The 21,934-nt window shown below is 48.7% G+C and overlaps 1 protein-coding gene and 1 long non-coding RNA gene across 4 annotated transcripts in view; both read right to left on the reverse strand.

The window, feature by feature from the left end:
* ATL2 (atlastin GTPase 2) overlaps positions 1 to 21,640 on the reverse strand; it is a 56,508-nt gene extending 34,868 nt beyond the window's left edge. Inside the window, exon 1 of one of the 3 annotated variants that reach the window (XM_060186877.1) lies at positions 21,445 to 21,633. In XM_060186877.1, the coding sequence (XP_060042860.1) occupies positions 21,445 to 21,562 (118 nt within the window). In that variant the 5' untranslated portion in view covers positions 21,563 to 21,633. Of the gene's footprint in view, positions 1 to 21,444 lie in introns of all 3 variants that reach the window. The other 2 variants (XM_007520994.3, XM_016187231.2) reach the window with 2 other exon arrangements.
* On the reverse strand, positions 16,814 to 19,325 carry LOC132537458 (uncharacterized). The gene is made up of 2 exons (XR_009548892.1): positions 17,487 to 19,325; positions 16,814 to 17,218 (listed from the first exon to the last, which is right to left on the reverse strand). It is a non-coding gene; the product is annotated as an uncharacterized LOC132537458 (long non-coding RNA).
* Positions 21,641 to 21,934: the final 294 nt, after the last annotated feature.

Below are 21,934 nucleotides of genomic sequence, written 5' to 3' on the forward strand. Positions count from 1 at the left end.
AACTGACGATCCTTCCTAGCCGACTGAATCCACATGGATCCCAGTCACTTTCAAAGCCAGCAACAAGCAGCTCCTGCCAGCTTTCAAGCTGTTGGTCCTGCTCTTCCAAGTCCTCCAACTTAATGTTGAGGGGCTGTCCTTTGCCAAACGCGTTCTTATTGGTTAATTGGCGATTCAGCATCAGGCAGATGTTATCTGCCTACAAGAAACACATATAGCAGTCGATGAAACTGCTCGATTCACGATCAGTGGATTCGATTTAATATGCTATAATCTCCATCCTAAACATGGCCGAGCCATCTACGCCAAATCGTGTCTTGCGGACGTTTACCATACGGCCTCTTCGACCTTCTACAACTCCATTACTATTGGAACTACTCAGCTCGTCAACGTATATAAGCCTCCCAGTGTCTCATGGGATAACGAGGTCCTGCCTAGCCCGAATCACCCAGCTGTTTACGTTGGAGACTTTAATAGTCATCACCAAGACTGGGGATATTCCTCCACTCATGCTGATGGCTCTATCTTAGCCGACTGGGCTTCAGCGAATGACCTCTCCCTATTATACGATCCCAAACAGCCAGGCTCTTTTCACAGTGCTAGATGGAATAAAGACTGGATTAGCACAGTCAACGGCCAAGCCTTTCCCGCTACAAGTTCTCAAGATCTTCCCACACAGTCATCACCGCCCAGCTACCATCCACATTGGTCTCCAGCTCCCACTGATTCTGTGCTCGGAGAAACTAAGATGGAACTTTCGGAAAGCAAACTGATGTCTGTTCAGTGATCTTACCAACAAATCTATTCCTGCAATTCCAATTAACTCTATCCCCTCTGAAGATTCCTACAGGCGCTTCAGCCAAGCCATCTTCAAAGCAGCTTCCCAAGCCATTCCTCGTGGGAGACGTGCTAACTATACGCCTTGTCTTGATGCTGAATGCGAGCAACTACTAAAGCAGTATGATGAGTTGGGCGACCCAGATGTGGCTGACCATCTCATTGCCTCCCTGGATGCAGCACGCCAAGCCCACTGGCAACAACTCACGGAAAGTCTGAACTTCACCCACTCAAGTAGGAAGACCTGGAAGCTTCTTCACAGACTGGGTGCCGGTAGCCAACCCCCTCCCGTCTCCCATCCTCCCATATCTCCAAACTCAGTGGCCAGTCACCTAACTCAAGTTGGACGTGCTAAGATCGACCCAGTCTGGAAAAGAGAAATTTCCCATGAGTGGTCATCCCACTTCCGGTTATCTTGTCCATCTCCAAAAAGGGAATAGTGAGTAACCTTCTTTAGCATCCAGAAATGATAACACTGCCTGATTGCCTACAATTGGCAGGTGGTCTTTCCACTAGCATGACTCTGAGCTTAAGCTGAAGTGCAGACCCTGGTGGCTGGCCTCTCTCATGGACACCAAGGGCCAGACAGACCTGAGCCCTGGAGCCCCGCGTCAGGGAGGGCTGGTTCACAGACACTGACAACTCAGACAGGAGATCCCGCTCTTGGGATCAGAGGTGCTAGGCTAAGCCCAGCGCTAGCCAGCTCCTGTTCCCACTCTTTCTCATTTCATCTTCAAGTCATGCTCTTGTGATTTAAGGTCACCGGCAAAGAGTGAGCCCAGCACCAGACCCCCACGCTCAAACCCCAATGTAAGCAGGGCCCGGCTTTCTCAAGCGCTCGCCCCCAGACCTCTCTATCTCTACTGAGGGCGCAGTGGGTTGGGCAAGCCCCAGGTCTTGTGAGTGGTAAAGCTCTATTTATTGTGAAAGGCTCCTCATGGCTTCCGGCTGGTGGCACCATCCAGGACCTCCAACAACCTTCAGCCACTGCAAGCTGGCCCTGAAGCAGACATGAGAAGACAAACTCAGGTGGGACAGCCTCCTGGGCACCCAGCCGGCCTCCCCGTGCCAGCCCCCGAACAGGCCTCCTGAGGTCAAAGCTGAAAGACACCAACTCTCAAACCCCATTTGCCACATGTGAATAACAGCCTCTTCCCCAGAGACCTCCTCAAAGACACCTACATCAGCAAACAGCCGGCAGTGGAGCAGAGAGCTTGCAGGGCAAGAGTCCTGAGTCCATCCCCTGGCACCACGTGTTCTCTCTCCCTCAATGATTAAACCAGCAAGTCTTTACAAACTATGGCAGGGAAGCATCTTCCTGTTGTTAAACTGAAAGGTGTGCATCATTAAGCCCAGACTCCACAGCCCCACATGTGAACCCTCAGGTCAACGACGAATTTGGGATGATGGCAGTGATCAGAGGACTCCTGACTGGGGTCCCCACCTGATGGGGTTGATGTGGGGGGGGGGGAACTCTGCTCTTCCCACTCAGTTTTGCTGTGACCCTAAAAATTCCCTAGAAAAAATGGGCAGGAGTGGACAGCGTAATGGTTATGCAAAGACACTCATACCCGAGGCTGCAAAGACACTCATACCCGAGGCTGCAAAGTCCCTGGTTCAATCCCCAGCACCATCATAAACCAGAGCTGATCAATGCTCTTGTTAAAATAAAGAAAATAAAAATAAAAGAAAGAAAGAAAAAGAAGAATTTTGGGACCAGGCAGTGCCCTAGTTAAACCAGGGCACCTGGTTAAATTCACATTATGCATAAGGACCCAGGCTTGAAACTGCAGGGGGAAAGCTTCGCAAGTAGTGAAGCAGGGCTACAGGTGTCTCTCTCCCTGGTTCCCCCTCCCCTCTCAATTTCTCTCTGTCTCTATTCAATAATAAATAAAATATGGAACAAAAGGAAAGAAAGGTTCCAGGCCCAAGGCCCCCGGTTCAGTTTGTGGCCAGTTTGCAAAGGCCAGAGCAGTGCTCTGGTCTCAGTCTCTCTCTCCCATCTGTCTCTCCTAAAATAAATAAGTCTTTGAAGTCCACAGTCTCTCCTAAAATAAATGATTATGAAGCTTTCTGGGGAAGAAAAGGTATTTCTGATTGCTGTTTAATCATCCTTCATCTCCGATCTGCCAGACTCAACTTCCAATAGCAAAATTTGTACCTCAGGACTGGCCTAGACCTGTCAGTGAACTTCAAGTTTAATTATAAAGTCAAGGTGCAGAAAGGTGGCAAGTAGGGGTGAAACGTTGCTATGGTGAAAGCTGATCTGGACTGTAACCAAAGCTAAAGGGTAGTAAGAAAACCACTTTTAGAGGCCAGGTGGTGGTGCACCTGGTTAAGTGTAACATTATAATACACAAAGTCCCAGGTTCAAGCCCCTGGTCCCCACCTGAAGGGGTAAAGCTTCACGAGTGGTGAAGCAGAGCTGCAAGGTGCCTCTCTGTCTCTTTCCCATCTTCCCCTTCCCTCTCAATTTTTTTCTGTCTCTATCCAATACTAAAATAAATAAAAATATTAAAAAACACCTTCCAAAGTCAGTCTGTTTTATTCCAAATGAGAATTTAAAACAAAACTTTATAGAAAGTATCCTGAATTCATTTGCAAAATTAGCTACTCAAAATAAAAAAGTAATATTTGGGTATCTGGTACCTGGAACTCAACACTTATATTCTATTTATATCTTAACCAAATGGCAATATCTAGGGTATTCAAAAGTATATCACAACACATGTTTTTAAAAAGACTTGAGGAGATTCTACCATGGCAAACCTCCTTCTCGGAGTGTTCTGCAAGCATTGCACAAAGTAAACAAAGATGCCGCCTGAAAGTTACAGGTGTATTTATCAGTGTCACTGACTGGCATGGAATGATTGGCATGATGAGTCTCAAAGCTGGAAAGTGGCCAAACAGCAGCTGATTGCTGACAAACTACGCAGCTTCAATATACACCTACTGATGAAATGAAGGCCACTTTAAAAAAAAAAAATGTATCAGAGCCAGGCAGTGGCACACTTGGTTAAGCACTCAGATTACAGTGTGCAAAGATGCAGGTTCAAGCCCCTGGCCCTCACCGATAGGGGGAAAGCTTCACGAGTGAGGAAGGAGGGCTGCAGGCATCTCTCTGTCTCTCTCTCCCTCTCCCCTCTCATTTCTAGCTGTGTCTATCCAATAATAAATTTTTTAAAATAATTAAAAAATAATTAAAAATAAAATTACAAAAACAATAGTAAATAAATAAAAATACTTTTTTAAGTATTGAGTAAATGCACAACAGACCTATTACACAGTGATACAAAGCATCCCCAGTTCTACTTTGCTTCTGCAAGCACAGGGACACTTGGGGGGAAATTATACACACAAAAGTGGGGTGACGGAGGAGGGGTCCCTCCCACAATGCTGACAAGACCTGCTAGAACAGTGAACACAGAGAGCTCTGCGCAGGTGGAGACCAGAGCCCTAGGCCAAGGACACTCACTTCAGAGCTGCAGGGGACCAGGACACTGTGCCAGGCTTCCGAGAGCAGCCACTTCAGGGAGGACAGAGGACAGAGACAGGGGAAGTCAAACAGCACGGGGTATGTTGGCATTTTGGCCTGGCCACCATGGAAGGGTCAATGCTGAGACACCCAAAGGTCCTGTGTGAATGGGGGAACCACATTCCAGAGGAAGGAGCCCTGCTGAAAAGCCACCCACAAGAAGCCAAACACAGAGATCTGGGAAGGTCTGTAGGGGAGACAGCTGGCAGCTCTAGCCAGGAGTGTCTGCTACATTTTCCTTCCAGAAATCCACACTGCCAGAGTGGAAAGCCAAGCCTGCGAAAGGCCAAGGTCAACCAGTAACTGAAATGCTTACCACAGTAAAAACCAAAGAAGAGAATCCAAAGTTCCTACAATGCACATTATCAACTATAAATTTTAAGACCAGACATGAGTGGAAGCACAAAGGAAAAGGAAGATGTGGCCCAGAGGCAGAAAGAAAACCCTGCCCACAGGTCAGACAGGTTCTCAGTAAGACACTGCAAACACACTGATGGCTGGGAGTCCGGCGGTAGCAACGGGTTAAGTGCAGGTGGCGCGAAGTGCAAGGACCGGCATAAGGATCCTGGTTCAAGCCCCCGGCTCCCCACCTGCAGGAGTCACTTCACAAGTGGTGAAGCAGGTCTGCAGGTGTCTATCTTTCTTTCCTCCTCTCTGTCCTCCCCTCCTCTCTCCATTTCTTTCTGTCCTATCCGACAACAACTACAACGATAAAAAAAACAAGGGCAACCAAAAGGGAATATATAAATAAACATTTTAAGAAAGCATACTGAGGGCTTAAAATAAGGTCTTAGGAGTATCGGCCAAGAAGAACTACTCAAAGGACAAATGAAAATTCTAGAAATGAAAACCACAATAATAAAGAGATAGTCATGAGATAAATTTAATAGATTAGAGATAGCACAACAGTGGGTCAAGTCAACTTGAAGACTGACCAAAATCCTCTAATCTGAAAAACAAAGTGAATATAAACAAAAGCTAAATAAACCTTGGGTGAGCTCCATCTAGCATGAAAAGTCCCAGAGGGAAAATGGAGGTGAAACACCAGAAGATTCAGCAGTCAAATATCCTGAATTTGATGACAGAGACAACAGATCAAAGAAAACTCAGCAAATAAAGTCTCATCAGTCCGCTAAAAAAAAAAAAAAAAAAAAAGGAAGGAAAGGAAGGAAATTAAAGAAGAGGGGGTGAAGCTTTCCACAGGATTGCTTTCATCAGAAGCAATGAAAGCTAGATGGTGATGAGATGTTATCTTCAAAGCTCTTTAAAAAAAAAGTGTCAACTCAAACTCCTACAATGAGGGAAAACTATCTTTTCCAAAGGAAGCAAGATGCAGAGCCAAGGAAAAGAGCTGTACACAAGAGGTGCTAGAGCTCAAAGACTAGATGGAAATAGTCCCTTCCCCTCCCTTCCTTCCTAGAGCTCTGAATTCTCAAGAAGGAAGTGGACACAGAAATAAAGGACTGGTGGGGAGACAACACCCTCGGCAGTCAGACTTATGCCTCAGGCCACAGAGATCCTAATCAATCCAGAGCAGTGCAGTTAGAAAAAGAGAAAAAAAGAATGCTGGCTCTCCTTAAAGGAGAACTAATCTTTAGAATAAAAGCACTAAACTGCACTAGTTTATAAAGCATGTAAAAGACCTTTAGGAACTGAGAGAGCAGTTGTAAGGAGAAGAGAAATGATAATTTTAAGATTAGGATTTTGAAATGTAAAGCAGCAAAACACTTTTGGCAGATTAGAGGAAAGACTTAAAAACAGCATAGCGTTTTACCAAAATAAACAAAAGTCAGTAACGAATCAAAATAAAACACTAGAAAACATTGTTTCTCCAAAAGAAAATGAACAAGTAGAAAATACATCACAAGATGGCGAACTTTATAGCAACTGGATGAACAATTACATGAAAAGTAAAGAAACATCAGCCCAATTAAGAGCCACAAACCTACCTAACTTTGTGTTAAAAAGGTAGCTCCTATACAGATAAAAAATAAAATAAAATAAAATAGTTACCCACTATCGCTTGATTAAAGAGTCATCCTAATGGGCAGAGGACATAGCATAATGGTTATGCAAAGAGATACTCATGCCTGAGGCTTCAAAGTTCAAGGTTCAATCCGCCCCCCTTCCCCTCACCACCATAAGGCAGGGCTCCAGTTAAAAATAATAATAAAAGGGGTCGGGCGGTAGCGCAGCGGGTTAAGCGCATGTGGCGCAAAGCGCAGGGACCGGCGTAAGGATCCCGGTTCGAGCCCCCGACTCCCCACCTGCAGGGGAGTCGCTTCACAGGCGGTGAAGCAGTTCTGCAGGTGTCTTTCTCTCCCCTTCTCTGTCTTCCCCTCCTCTCTCCATTTCTCTCTGTCCTATCCAACAACGAATTGCGTCAACAAGGGCAATAATAATAACCACAACAAAGCTATAACAAGGACAACAAAAGGGGGGAAAAATGGCCTCCAGGAGCGGTGGATTCATGGTGCAGGCACCGAGCCCAGCAATAACCCTGGAGGAGGAAAAAATAAATTAATAATAATAAATAATAATAATAATTCCTAATTACAAGTTGTTAGTGTTTTCAGTTACAAGTTTGAATTTGGACCCAACTATGGGAATCTGGAAAACAGGATATATAGGAGCTGTCTGTGAGCATATAGGAAGCATCCTATATATTTTTTAAATAATTTTATTTATTTATTAGAGACAGAAAGTAAGAGGGATGGGGAAGATAGGGAGAGAGAAAGACACCTGCAGCACTGCTTCACCACTTGTGAAACTTTGCCCCTGCAAGTGGGGACCAGGGACTTGAACCTGGGTCTCTGCATATTTTTGCTTATCTGCAACCAAACACACCACCACTGACTTCTGGAAGTACCTTCCTAGTATTAAGACGGACAGACAACTACAAATCATCACAAGGAACTGATGTTATTATAGGACTGGCTATCAAAGGAGACTTGCCAACTGAAAGCTGAGGAGACCTAAAATGAGGACTCACCAAAACATCCCGGCCAGAGGCGAGGAAGGAGGTCAGCTGGGAGAGCGCCAGACTTGCAGGCTTGAGGTGCCTGGTTCAGGCTGCAACAAAACTACTTCAGGCTGCCAAGTAGAGATGAATTCGAATTTCAGACTCAGCTGTTCCGTCACACTATCTGTGCTGCTTGAATATGCAAATTCCATATAGGACATGTTTCCTCTCATGCACTGTACAGTCATTTTCTAGCCAGAATTACAATAACAGTAGAGGTACACCCCCATTGTCTCTTCAGTTCTACAGTAGCAAGTTACTAAATGCTTTAAAGCTATTTTGCAGAGATTTGAAATTTGAAAAATGTGACTGCTGCTTCCGTATCAGAGGCCCTTGCATACCTGGCATACAGCAGATGACATCCCTGGTCTACAGACAAACCACCCTGAACACGCCCGATCTTGTCTGATCTCGGAAGCTAAGCAGGGTCGGGCCTGGTTAGTACTTGGATGGGAGACAATGCTGAAAGCCAGTCACAAACGTGTGTGGTGTGTGGGTGGTCAGTATTTGCTTATATATGTCTTACTTTTTATCGAACCCCCGTCAGGAATGCAGCTTCCATGCTTTCTTAAAGATGTACTTATTGAGAGAGAAAGAGAGAGAGAGACAGAGAGAGATGGGCACCAACCAGAGCGCAGCTCAGCTCTGGCATTGGGTGGTGCTGGGGACTGAACCTGTGGCCACAGGAATGCAAGCTCTGAGCTCTAATAGGCTGAGCTGTCCGTCAGGGGTGGGTGTGTGTGTGTGTGTGTGTGTGTGTGTGTGTGTGTGTGTGTGTGTGTGTGTGTGTGTGTGTGCTGAGCTGTCCGTCAGGGGTGTGTGTGTGTGTGTGTGTGTGTGTGTGTGTGTGTGTGTGTGTCCCTCCCTCCTATCCAGGAATACATCTTTTAATTGAGTGACTCTGTTCTGCCACAGAAACTGTGTGGTTGTTTCACATGAGTGGGGGGGTGGAAGGCTGGGCTGACTGACAGCAGAGCTGGCAAGGCCCCTGGCTATCCCACCAAGTATAAACAGGCAAAGCCTCAAACTGAAATGGACTAACTTCCAATAACTAACGTCCCCTTTCCTGTCTCCTGGCCTTTCTCGTAATTAAGATTCCCACAGAAGATTCAAAACCCAGACCTGTAACACCATGAGCGCGGTGGCCAAACGGAATGCAGATGACTGGCTAATCAGCTGAGCTCAGTCATCCTGCTAAAACCCTGCAACTGTGCAAATACACATCCTGCTGTTTGTAAACTCTCTTCAAATTCTGAAACTTTCTTGATCTCAAGAAAGTTACCACCTAGTTTTAGACGAGGTAAAGGTTGAGGGGAGAGGTTCTGGGGTCCTGGTGCACGATGGTGGAAAGGAGCTAAGCTGGAGTTGAGAGTGTTTTTGCAGACGCCAGTGAGATCAGAAATTGTACCCATGTGTCAACAACTATACAGTCAACCATTAACCTCCCAATAAAAACATAAAGAAAACTTTAAAAAGTTTAAAATTCATAACAGAAATAAAGTATGGGGGCCACGTGGCGGAGCACCTGGTAGAGTGTACATGCTACGGTGCACAAAGACCCAGGTTCAAGCCCCCTGGCCCCCTCTGCTGGGGAAGCTTCACTGGAGATGATACAGTGCTCTCTCCTTTCCCATCTCCCCCTTGCCTCTCAATTTCTCTCTATTCAAAAACATGAATAAAATACAAAGTAAAAAATAATAAAGTACAACATTTACTAAAATATACAAACTAAGAGTGTACAAATGACATTCTTCCAAGGCCAAATTATCCTAATCAGCAAAGCACTAAAGAAAAGGACGAGGGGCTGGGTGGTGGCACACCTGGTTGAGTGCACATACTGCCAGGCACAAGGGCCAGGGTTCGAGTTCCCAGTCCCCACCTGCAGAGGGAAAGCTTTGCTGCAAGTGGTAAAAGTGTTGCAGATATCTCTCTGTCTCTCTTCCTATCACCTCCTTCCCTTTCGATTTCTCGCTGTGTCTGTCCAGTAAATAAAGATAATGGGGGAGGGAGGGAGAGAGGGAGGAAAGGAGAGAGGGAAGGAAGGAAGGAAGGAAGGAAGGAAGGAAGGAAGGAAGGAAGGAAGGAAGGAAGACTGACAGAAGGGAGGGATGGAGAAATGGACAAAGAAACATAAGAAAAGGAAGCAGAGTGACCACCAGTATATCCACTGACTGAAGGGCTAATTAATGTCAATAATCGCACAAACTCTGAACCAATGACAATTTTCTTAGAGACACTACCTACAGTCTTCAAAATACTTAACAACTGAACAACTGAGTTATCAAAGGAGTCAGTCTTAACTGAAAAGATGGTGTGAGAGGTTTAAGAAGACAGTGCAGCCTCCAGTGGCTCCCAGGCTGACATGCCTGAATCATCCTCTCAGGATGTATTTGCAGGGAGAGCCTCTAGGTGACCAATTCAATCATGCCAAGAAATGGAGTCAGGAAATTGCAGGCTGTGGGAATTGCGCTGGACAGACAGACCTGGACAGACAGGTAGGTACAGTGCAAAAAAAGAAGTGACAAGAAGGGGCTGCAGAGGCTTGCTGACAAGTGTGTTTGTACGAGGAAAACTGGGCCAGGGAAAGAGCGAGCTTTGGGTATGGGACTGCTGGGGTTCTTTTACTAAGTGAGCATGGGGCTGTGGCTATGTCTTCAAAATCTGTAATCTTTGAAAGACAAAACATAAGGACAGTCTGATATTTGCCTGAAAATAGTCTGGCAGGATGCTGGCAGCGGAAGAGCAGATCAGCAGCTTGGCCATTCCATGCTGACGATCCCTCAACAAGGGAGATGTGTGTTCAGAGGTTCCTTATGTTCTCCTCCTCGCCGCACATCTTTGAAATGTTCATGCTAGAACTAGAACATTGTTTTAAAAAAGAAAAAAAGTGTAATTAGTTTAAACATTAGTAAGGCTAATGAAGGTTTTATGAGCAGAGCTAGACACAAGGCACAGGAGGGTGCCAAGGGGAGACCAAAAATTACGTTTTCAAAGTACACAAGACATAGTGGAGTCATTGTCACACACGCCTCATTTCCTTCAAGCCCTGCCCAGAAGCACAGCTTTAAACACACAAGGTAGAGCAAGCAGCACTCGCCAGTGGCAAAGGCCTAGGAAGGAGGTCCAGTCCACTTTCTGAGTAACATCCATCTCTCAAAATAAATCTAGAATGCCTCCTCTACTCTCATGAGTGCAAAATGACAAGTACTGATTATGTGTGGGCTAAATGGGTTTGGTTTGGGAAAGATGAACTGGCAAGCATCTCGGGTTTGAGATAAAAGTTCCAGATTACATCGGATTTCTTGGTGTTAAAAGAAATAACGTAAGGAATCAAAACTAGAGACGGACACAACTCTTCCTTCACAAATGAAACTGGAAGAAACTGTTCACTGCAGGCTGGCTGCTGCCTGTGTCTCTGCATGGAGCCTGAGCTACACCGACCACTGAGCCAGTCTCAGTCACACGGTCAAACAGCGAGTCCCAGCATGGGTCTACCTGGACACAGGCACTGGGCCCTCACAACTCCAGAGCTGACTCAGCTGGGGAGACATGGGCTAGGCATCTACATAAGTAACAGACACCTCACAACACCTGGCTCATTCTGAGGCAGGGGGTAAAAGGACTAGAAATGGGGCACCACCCTCACTCCCCCATCCACGGGTGCAGTCGGCACTCTCAGAGGCACGGCACCCAAGCCCGGGGTGTGTGTGTGTAATATGCACTGAGCTCGCCTGCATCTGTGTTGCAGACCCAGCAGCCAGCACAACTGGTTTTAAAATCCTGCCCACAAGAATCCACTACCTCCCAAAGATGGAGCAGTGGAGGAAGCCAGCTGATGGCACACCTGGTAGAGCACATGTAAGACCCGGATTCAAGGCCCCGCTCGCCATCTGCAGGTGTGAAGCGTCTCAAGTGGTGAGGCAGTGCTGCGTAGTGTCTCTCTTTCTTCCTATTTTTGCCTCCCCTCTTAATTTCTATCCATCCTATCAAGTGTAAGAAAAATAAAGTAAAAGCGATGGACAACAGATGGGGGACACAGGCTGCTTGGGGTGTTGTGGAGAAAAGTGCACAAGGTAAATGGAGGTGGGGCTGCCAGCCTGAGAAAGGCAGAGAGGAGAGGTGGCAGACAAGGAGGGACACACACACACACACACACACACCCCGGGCTTGGGTGCCGTGCCTCTGAGAGTGCCGACTGCACCCGTGGACACTGAATGTCCACTCCATACTCTAAACCACTGAAGCAGGGCCCAGCTTCAGAGCAGTCAAGTGGCAAGGACACACACTCCATCATTTCCAGTGCGGATGCACACCGAGGCCTCCACCACTGTCAGGCTGATGTGTCCCCGCTGTGCCAAGGAGTCTTCTTGTCTTGCCGGATAAACTCAGAGCTAAGTCCTCCAGCATTCCATAGTCAGACAACTGGGGGGGGGGGAGGGGCGAGAACCTCACAGGAAGTGCAACTTGGGGGGGGATCCTCATCTGCATACCCAATCTTGGCAGAGAGCTATTCTTCCTATTGCCACTTTCAGGAAGTGTCCTCATCAAAGTGTAATCATGTATAGTCATCAAATCATTTACAGAGCGCCCTGTATTGGGAAAACAAATGTTCTTCTTCTAAAGTTTTCTACAATAGCAAGTTTTAAATTGCAGACTTTCAAAATGTAAGATGCAATAAAATTCAATGTGCCCATCTTAGACAATGCAGGCACGCGCGCACACACACATGAAGTAAATGTCAGTTCATGGTTTCACATCAGTTAACTCCCCAACAGCTCGGCCCACCTGTAGAAGGTGCTGTGAGCAGTGAGTGACTGAGGAGCCTGTGCTGTGCTGTGCTGTGCTGTGCTGTGCTGTGCTGTGCTGTGCTGTGCTGTGCTGTGCTGTGCTGTGCTGTGCTATGCTGTACTGTGGTGTGCTGGGGACCAGAGTACAGTTTACTACCAGCAACCTTTGCTCTCAAGTCAAAGGGCCAGTACCCAGAAAGTGCTCTCCCGGGACATCTGAGCGGGCTGACCCATAAGAGCAGCCTGGCTGGAGCAGGCTGCATCGCCATACCTAGCAAACAGATCCGAGGAGCCTTCACCATTCCCAGGGCTCAGAGCTGCCCCACCAGGACCCAGGAAAATGTCAGGGGGAGCAAGGTTAAAATGCACTGCAGAGACAACTCTAAGCGAGGAAGAGGCTCAGGAGAGTGTGAAAGCAGGGAAATCAGAGACAAGGTTGCTGGGAGCCAGAAACCACGCAACGACCTGCCAGAAGGGGATCCCAGGAGGGAATATTCACCTGGAGGGCCTGAGCGCTGGCAGGGCCTGCATGAGCCCAGCATCCTAACCGATGACATGGAGTCTGTCCAGTCTTTACAGGGGACATTCTCTTCCCTGGGGAGCCTTCAGAAAGTGGCAGTGTTAGCTCACCAGCTGCAAGTGTTTTGAGTGCAGTGACTCTAGGCTTTGTAACAGGAATCAGAAATCCCTCAAGACCAGAGAGAATCACTCCCTCTCTGACCCAAAAAATGAACTCTGTGAGCAGTCAGAAGCTTTGAGTCCACAGAAAAGCTACTGAATTTGGGAATAACCAGATAGCAGAGGAGCCCTTAAAATGCACAGGCAAAACTCAACACCCAGTTCCTACACCCCACCACAGAAGCACCTGCTCACACCATGGAGACAGACACCCAGAGTCCCACTTCTGCCCCAACTCCACACCTCAGATGTCTCCAAGAACAAAAGTTTGTTTTTTAAGAGTATATACTCAAACCCAAAACTTGGCACTATATGGCTAAATTCCTAAGAAAGAAGTAGAGAGAAAAAGGGGTTGGGGATGGGAAATAGTGCCCCAAAACAGACAAATAAGCATCTCTCCAGCAAGAACAAATGTGACAAAATTGGAAAACAAAAGGATAAGGCCGTCAGAGCTTCTCACAACACTCTCAGATTAAGTGCCACTCCTTGTGGTGGATAAGGAAACATGCTCCAAAAAGGGACAGAAACACATTTCCAGTGTTACAGTCACGCCCTGGCCTAGTCAAACAGTGTTCCCAGGATTATCCTGTCGCTTGAAGGAGTGCTTCAGTCTAGCTGACCACAGAACAGCACATCCCACAGTAGTCCACATTCAGGTTTCAATAAACACACTTTTTTTTTTCAAAAATATTTATTTATTTATCTTCCCTTTTGTTGCCCTTGTCGTTATTGTTGTTGTTATTGATATCATTGTTGTTGGATAGGACAGAGAGAAATGGAGAGAGGGGAAGACAGTAAGGGGGAGAGAAAGATAGACACCTACAGACCTGCTTTAACGCCAGTGAAGCAACTCCCCTACAGGTGGTAAGCTGGGGGCTACCGCCCGACTCCCTTAAACACACTCTTAACACCAGCTGGTCCTTCACTTCGTTGACTGCTTAAAATACTTTGAAAGCATCCCTTCAGAAAAGGTCTTAGAGAGCAGGGGCTAGTATTTGAACTACCCTATAAAAAGCTTCCCAGCATACATCACAGCTTCTCCCTGTTGCTGCTACCTTAATCACATTCTGCTAAGGCCCACTCCAAGGCCTGCGCCCCAGCACTCCCAGGACACCTTCCTCATGACACTAAGTAACTTTCTTCCACTTGTGAAGCCACCAGCTCAGGGGTGACTCCGCTCAGAGAGCCCAACCGATGGCCCCGAGATGACAGCTCAGAACTGTCATTTGCTTTCTCTGTAGGTTTCCACTACCGGCCTCTGACAAGCCCTTTCTACAAGACCTCAGCAAGGCAGCTAGTAAGACCCAGGGCAGAAGCCACGCCTCCCCAGCTTCTGGAGAGATGGGGTCCCAGCTTTCTTATGCAAGTAGTATCTTTGCCGCTCTTAAGACCTACGCCCTCATCTCAAGTGTCTCAGGTACAGCTGTGTGGCCAAGGCAGCCCAAGCCCAGCAGTGCAGGACTGAGCACCAACTAGCTCTGACCTGGGAGTTCCTACCACACTTGTAAGCGCAGGAGCAGAAGGGGCGGGCTGGCACTAGAGACAGGAAACACAACATCGCTGAGAGCCTGCCCAGATGAGAAATTAAACAACAAAAACAAAAATACTCCAGTCAGGCCCAGGCAGTGGCACACTCAGTTAAGCACACAAGTTACAATGTGCAAGGACCCAGGTTCAAGGCCCCAGTCCCCATCTGTGGGGGGAAGCTTCAGGAGCCGTAAAGCAGTGTCATAGGTGTTTCTCTACTTCTACCTTCCCTCTCAATTTCTTTTTTACTTATTTTTTTTATTTATTCCCTTTTGTTACCCTTGTTGTTTTATAGTTGTAGTTATTATTGATGTCATCGTTGTTGGATAGGACAGAGAGAAATGGAGAGAGGCGGGAAGACAGAGAGGGGGAGAGGAAGACAGACACCTGCAGACCTGCTTCACTGCTTGTGAAGCGACTCCCCTGCAGGTGGGGAGCCGGGGCTCGAACCGGGATCCTTAGGCCGGTCCTTACGCTTTGCACCACCTGCTCTTAACCCGCTGCACTACTGCCCGACTCCCCCCCTCTCAATTTCTGACTCTATCCAACTGATAAATAAAAATTTATGCTGTGGGTTGGGGATAATACAATGGTAGCAATACAGACCAGCATGCCTGAAGTCCCAGAGGTCCCAGGTTGAAATCCTGCTTCAATCCTCAGGAGATGCCAGTCTCTTGTAAAAAGTCATTCAAAAAAAACGTTATGCTCCTTTAAAAAGTTACGATCTCTTAACCACATAGGGGGAAATAATGTGAAAATGGGTAAGGAAATTCTAGTGAGATCCGATTGTGTATTCAAAAAAGGGCACATACTAAAAGATGCTACTGTGCCAGTAGTGATGCTACCACCAGTCGCTTTAGTTGTATTTCCCAAAGTCTCTACAGTGACACTGACAAGTCTTTCTACAGGAGCTCAGCATGGCAGCTGGTTAGACCCAGGCAGGACATGTAACGGCCATGCCATTCACTTTAGGCTAACAGCTGTGCCCGCACCCTGCTCCTGGGGGGAGGGGGGCACAGAGTCTCTCAGGAGACAACAGGCATAGCTCCCCTGCTCCCCTTTGCTGAGAACATCAGCCCACTTCAGAAGCTTCTGAGAAGCAACACCCAGACAGACACACTACCGTTTTCTCCAGTGTGAATCCTCTCAAGTCTGAACAAGACTCCACAGCCCATCGGCGGTCTCACTGACTTAAGAACCAAAGTGCTGATGAAAAAAGCAGCAATTTCTGAGATACAACAACTGGCTTCAAAAAAAATCTAACGGGGGGGGGGGGAGAGGTCGGGTGGTAGTGCAGCTGGTTAAGTGCACATGGTGCAAAGGATCCCGGTTCGAGTCCCCAACTCCTCACCTGCAGGGGGCGTCGCTTCACAAGCGGTGAAGCAGATCTGCAGGTGTCTTATCTTTCTCTTCCCCTCTGTCTTCCCCTCCCCTCTCCATTTTTCTGTCCTATCCAACAATAACATCAATAACAATAATAACCACAACAATAAACAAAAAGGACAACAAAAAGGAAAAAAAATAGCCTCCAGGAGCAGTGGATTCATGGTGTAGGCACTGAGCTCCAGCAATAACCCTGGAGGCAAAAAAAAAAAAAAGTCTAGAGGGAATCAGGCGGTAGTGCAGCAGGTTAAACGCAGGTGACGCAAAGCACAAGGACCGGCATAAGGATCCCTCCCGGTTCAAGCCCCGGGATCCCCATCTGCAGGGGAGTCGCTTCACAGATAGTGAAGCAGTTCTGCAGGTGTCTGTTTTTCTCTCCCCCTCTCTGTCTTCCCTTCCTCTCTCCATTTCTCTCTGTCCTATCCAACAATGATGACATCAATAACTACAACAACAATAAAACAACAAGGGCAACAAAAGGGAATAAATAAATATTTAAAAAAAAAAGTCTAGCAAGGATGAGTTTTCCTGTCAAGACTTTTCTTCAACAACACTAAAACCAAGTCCCCCTTTCTAAGCAAACTTACTCGGACCTTTAAGATGAATCCATGCTTCAAACATAAAAAGGCTGCCCATCCCCGCCCAACAGAGCTTCTCTAGTAGGTTTTCAAGTTTCTAAAGTCACCCGCAGATGGGGGGGAGTAAGGGGGGGGGAGTAGGGTGTGGGTACAGCCTGGGCCTGGTATTCGCTCACTCATAGCAGGGTGCACGTGGACTACCGGACATGAAGGCAAGCACAGCACAGAGTCAGCGGTGGATTCTGCGTGCTGAGGTGGGGTACACTCTCTTAAAAGCCTTCTCACTTTGCTGTTTGCTTGAAACATTTCATAAGAAGATACTAGAAGGTAGTCGGGCAATAGCGCACTCTCTGTCCTATCTAACAACGACGGCATCAGTAACAACAATAATAACTACAACGATACAAAACAACAAGGGCAACAAAAGGGAAAATAAATATTTTTTGAAGTTTTTTTTTTTTTAAAGAAGATACTAGAAGACATACTTAACGTTTCTAAACACTGGGGGGGAAAATAAATACAAAAGTGCCTCAAGGGAAGTCTCTTTACTAATTAATAATCATTCAGACCTGTAAAATCTATAGGGCTGCCATCAACCACCAAGAGGGGCTGCAAAATGCTACTGCAGAGCTAGTATCAAACCCCAAGTGTCGGCTCTAAATATGTTCTGAAGGTCATGTGAAGTATACAACGTTCACAAGTTGGTCTCTACTTAATGTATGGTCTTAATCGCCACCCATAATTACACTGAATGATATGTGAGCGGGATAAAGCTTTCTGTGGGATTCACAACCAGTGTGGCTCCCGGTCAATAACTTGGGAGACACTCCTGTGTGTAACAGTGAGCTGTGCACATTCTTCAAAGCCTCATCTAGGAAACAAAAGATAAGACAGCAGTAAGTACACGATGGAATGTCTGAGCACTCATCACCTTCACCGTCACCCCAGCCATGAATGCACTATCAGCAGGAAAAAGCCCCCTTCCCCAAACTAAACCTTTCCTGGAGCTGGGGGGGAGGGGGTCAGAATAGTTTCTGTTCTGATCACAAACAGACACACATAGCAGCACATGTGGACAAACTGGCACCTCACAAGTCATTAATCCACCTGGCAGACAACTAGACAACTTCACCACTTACAACGGCCTGTCTGTCCTCTGTCACCTCTGCTTCCACGTGGCCTCCTCGTGAGGGGCGTCCAGTCTCAGGGCCCCAGCAAAGCCCTTCAGCCCTTTTCTGTTCCTCCTCCTTTTCTTCCTCCTCCCTCTCTTGCTGCTTCTTTTTCTCTCTGAACAAGCATCTTCCAAAACAGAAAAATGAAATATATTACAGAACCTAGACAAGCATCTGTCTCAAGATAAATATCATACTTCACCAGCAAATGATGGGTTAGGGGTTATCCCGATGCCAAATGAGAGAAATACAAAGTCTCTGAGAAACGCGTATGAAGCTGGCTGCTGAGCTAAGAAGTCCCCAGACCCCACCCGGACTGGCCAGAAAACTGAACACCACAGGAAGGTGGGCATTTTCCTTGGGGAAACACCATCTACCAACTAGTCTGCATGGCTTGGACTTGTTTCTACCAGACATCACCTGCCCACTGAGCCAACTGCCTTACAGCCACTCGCTCCTGGAAGGCACTGAGGAGAGTGAGCACTAACCTGAAAGGCATCTGTGAAGATGGCATCCTGGCTGTGCACTTGTGGGCACGCCATGCTTCTTCTGTGTGCACAAGAAGCAACTCTTTGCCTCCATTTTTCTTTCTACTCCTCTGAAATACCCACCTTTCCTTTCTACTTCAGAAGTCCACATTCCACTCAGTGACTTGTCCAACCCCTACTTTCTAAATGTCCCAACTTCTCATAAGCATGATTTCAGACTCCACTCACCCAGAGTTTCACCTAAGCAGTAACTGGGTTTAAGAAAGCAAGTCCCTACCTGCTCAAATCTGGGGAGACATCTCTGAAGGGTCTCTGGCTGGGGAGGCATACAGGTCAGTCCCTCCAGAGGCATAACTTGATTCCTTCACCAATAAGTTCTGCTGCTGTTTAGTTTCTATTTTATTTGATAGGACAGTGATTAAAAGGGGAGAAGATAGGGAGGGGAAAGAGACACCTGCAGACCTGCTTCACTACTCCTGAAGTGTCCCCCTGTAGGTGGGGAGCAGAGGCTCTGACCTGGGTCCTTGCACATGGCAATGTGTGTGCTCCAATGGGTGACCCATGGCCCAGCCCCCCACAAGAGGGTTTAAAGACACTTGAAAGAACCCCATCAAATAGCACGTAATTAGTGTTTCCAGATTGGTGGCCTTTTTTTTTTTTTCCTGGTACTTTTCTAACTAGAAAGAAACCCTCAACCCACTAGGTGAGGACAAGGAAAGGACAGAAAAAAACTTAGGACAAGGGAAAGGACAGGAAGAAACTTACAAGGGAGCACTGTGGGACCAAGCTCAGTTAATTTCTCAACTTCAATATTCTTTTTTAGACTCATTTATTTAGTGAGAGACAGAAGGGTGGGGGCAAATAGCATTAATGGTTATGCAAACAGACTCTCACTGAGCCTGAGGCTCCAAAGTCCCAGGTTCATTCTCATGCACCACCAAAAGCCAGAGCTGAGCAGTGCTCTATTAAAAATAATAATAATAATAATAATAAATAAAATTTGAAAAAAGGAAAAAGAAAGAAAAGAGAGAAAAAGAGAGAGACAACACTGCTCCAGAGATGTGGTACGAGGGACCAAACCTCACACCTCATGCCAGCAGGGGGCTTGTGTGCTCCCCCACCAAGCCAACCCCCCCCCCCCCCCCCCAGCCAGGAAGGCTCCTCTGTTCCACACGCTCCACCTAAAGTCAAATGATGCCCCTAGGAGAGTAAATAACACATCTGGACTCTGACAACACAATGTGCATGTCATTATGCTGTAAGAAAGGAAAGAAAGCCATTTCCCAGCACCCGTGGAAACCACCTCCTTACAAAAAAACACTTCACTTCACCCATCCCTCACACTTTGGCTCTGACCTTGGAGAGCCTGCCAAACGGCTTTGCTTACAAATGTGTGTGTCAAATAGGTTTTGCAACTGAGCATAAACAAAATTTTTTAAAGCATCTGCTACTAAGTCTCCCAACTTAGAAAAGAAAAAGAAAAATAGATTTTCAAAACCCAGCATCAAACTAGGCAACAGTTTTCCAGGTCTACTTAGCAGCTGCTTCCTACCAGATAAATGGAAAAAGTATCTGTTTGAGAAAAACCTGGAAAAGTCACTCGCCTATGAATACCCAAAGACTTTATCCTTTATCAAGTTCAAGTGCAGCTGCCAAGTCAAAACCAATCCCGAAGTGGATGCACGTACATCCATTACAAGTTATGTAGCTCATGTAACCTGTTTCCCAAACGAAGGATTCCCAGACACTTTATTAACATCAACTGATGAAGTCATAAAGTGAGAAATCACCTAAAAATCTCACATTCCTGCAAAGAGCAGGGCACTTCTCTGGCAGACACCAAGCAGGACCAGAGTGGGCCCCCCCAGTCACAGCAGCTCAGCTCCTGGGCCCTTTCCCAAAGCAGAGTGCCTACAGCCTCCTTGCTTTTTATCTTCCACAGAGACAGACAGAACGAGTGTAACAAGTTTATTTGGTGTTTAATGTAGTAGTGGATGACTCAGAGCTAATTAGGAGGGACGCTGGGGCAGTCAGTGGAGAAAGCTAACTGCAAGGGAAACGGTGGCAGAGAGCAAGCAAAGTGGCCGGCCGGCTCCTCCAAGGTCTCCAGAGCTGCCTCGTACTCCAGGGCCAGAGCCCTAGAGCAAGGAAGTCAAGTCACACTTCCAGTAAGTCAGGTCCATTAAACCCTGAAGTGCATCTACACCCACTACCTTTAATACAGTAAGAACTTTAATGTAAAAAAAAAAAGGAAGAACGAAAATCTGCAGGCATGCAACCCTCGAGGGTCCACAGAGGTCAGTCAGTCGATGCAACAGCATTCCAGAGAGGACTCACACCAAGGCGAAGTCTCTTTCTAATCCCCAGCAAACAGTCGAGAGCCCGGGGTGGCGGGCGGTCACAAAACCAGCGCTTTCCTCCGCAAACCAGCAATATCGGCACCACACCTGGCCCCGGTCTTCCCCCGAAGAGGTCTGTGTGTCTCAAGGCACCTCTCCCGCTCCAGTCAGTCGTGAGGGTCGGCACCTGGCCCTTTCCCGGTGCGCAGGACACTCCCGCCCAGGCCAGGCCCGTCCGCCCCGCGCTTGCAGCTCTTAAATAAGAAGCCTCTGGAAAAACTCGGTGCCTCTCGGGCCATCAAAACGCTCGATCAGGGTGTCAGGCGTTCGAGTCACACCAGCCCAGGAGATCAAATGCTAAAGTCCTAAAAATAGGGGTGTCAGGGTGCGAGGGACGCAACCTTCGGGCCGCCGCAGCACGCGGCGCCGGGGGGCGCAGACCGAGGGCGCCCCCCATCAGCCACCCCGGGGCGCGGGGCTCCCGGCAGCGCGAGCTGGCCTGACACCCCGGGCGGGGCGCGGAGGAGCCCAGGGACCCCGGGACGCGCGCACACCCCTGGCATGAGGCCCCGGGGAGCTCCGGGGGTCCGGGGGGGCTCCAGGAAGGGGGCTCGGGCATCTCCAGGAAGGAGGGTCCGAGGAGGCGCGGAAGAACATCTTGGGGGTCTCCGACGAGGGGGTCCAGGCTCGCCCCGATGACGGTCCCGGGAGCCATGCGCCCCCCGCGCCCCTGGGGACCGCGCGCCACCCAAGCGACCCTCCCTCCGTCTCCACCCAAAGGCCGAGCCCGGGAGTCGGAACCGCCGGTCGGAACCGGGAGCCGGGCCCCGCCCCGGGCGCCCCAGGCCGCGCCGGCCCCAGGCTGCCCCCCGAGGTCGCGGCGGACGCGGCGGGCCGCGCGGGCAGCCGGTCGACCGGGCACCGGCCCCGCGGCGGACCCCGAGCCCCCGGCCCGCGGCGCTGGCTGACCGCCTTCCAGGCCGCAGGGCGCGGGGCAGGCCAGGCTGGACACGGCGGCCGCGGTGGCTGGGGCTCCCGGACTCGGAGGACGACGACCCGCGCCCGCCCGCCCGCCGCTCGCCCGGGCCCGCCGCTTACCCAGCGAGGTCGTGGACGAGACGTGGTTGGCCTCTGCACCCGGGTCGCTGGGCCGCCGCCGGCGCCGCAGCCCCTGGTGCGGCTGCTGCCTCCGCGCGGCCTCGGCCCCCTCCGCCATCTTGTGCCGATTTAAAATTAACTCCCCACTGACGTCAAACGCCGCCGCCGCTTTATCAACCTCCCGAGAGCCGGCGCGCAGACCGCCGGCCCTAGAGCCGCCGAGAGCACCGCCCTGGCCCCGCCCTGGCCCCGCCCAGCGTGCTCCGGCCACGCCCTCTCCCCGCCCCCCGCGCTCCAGTCCCGCCTGTCACTCCCTCCCAGAGCCCGCGGCCACGCCCACTCCATACCCAACGTGCCTGTGTCCCGCCCACCTACGCGCCGCGGGCTCGCTCTCTGCTCCTTATTTGCCTTTTGCCCCGCCCACTACGCTTCGTGGCTCTCCCCGCCTCCACTTGGGGGAGCGGTGGCACCGCAGACTCTTCCCCAGTTT

Source organism: Erinaceus europaeus, chromosome 3 (genome assembly GCF_950295315.1).
Source record: "Erinaceus europaeus chromosome 3, mEriEur2.1, whole genome shotgun sequence".
In the NCBI taxonomy this organism is placed as follows: domain Eukaryota; kingdom Metazoa; phylum Chordata; class Mammalia; order Eulipotyphla; family Erinaceidae; genus Erinaceus; species Erinaceus europaeus.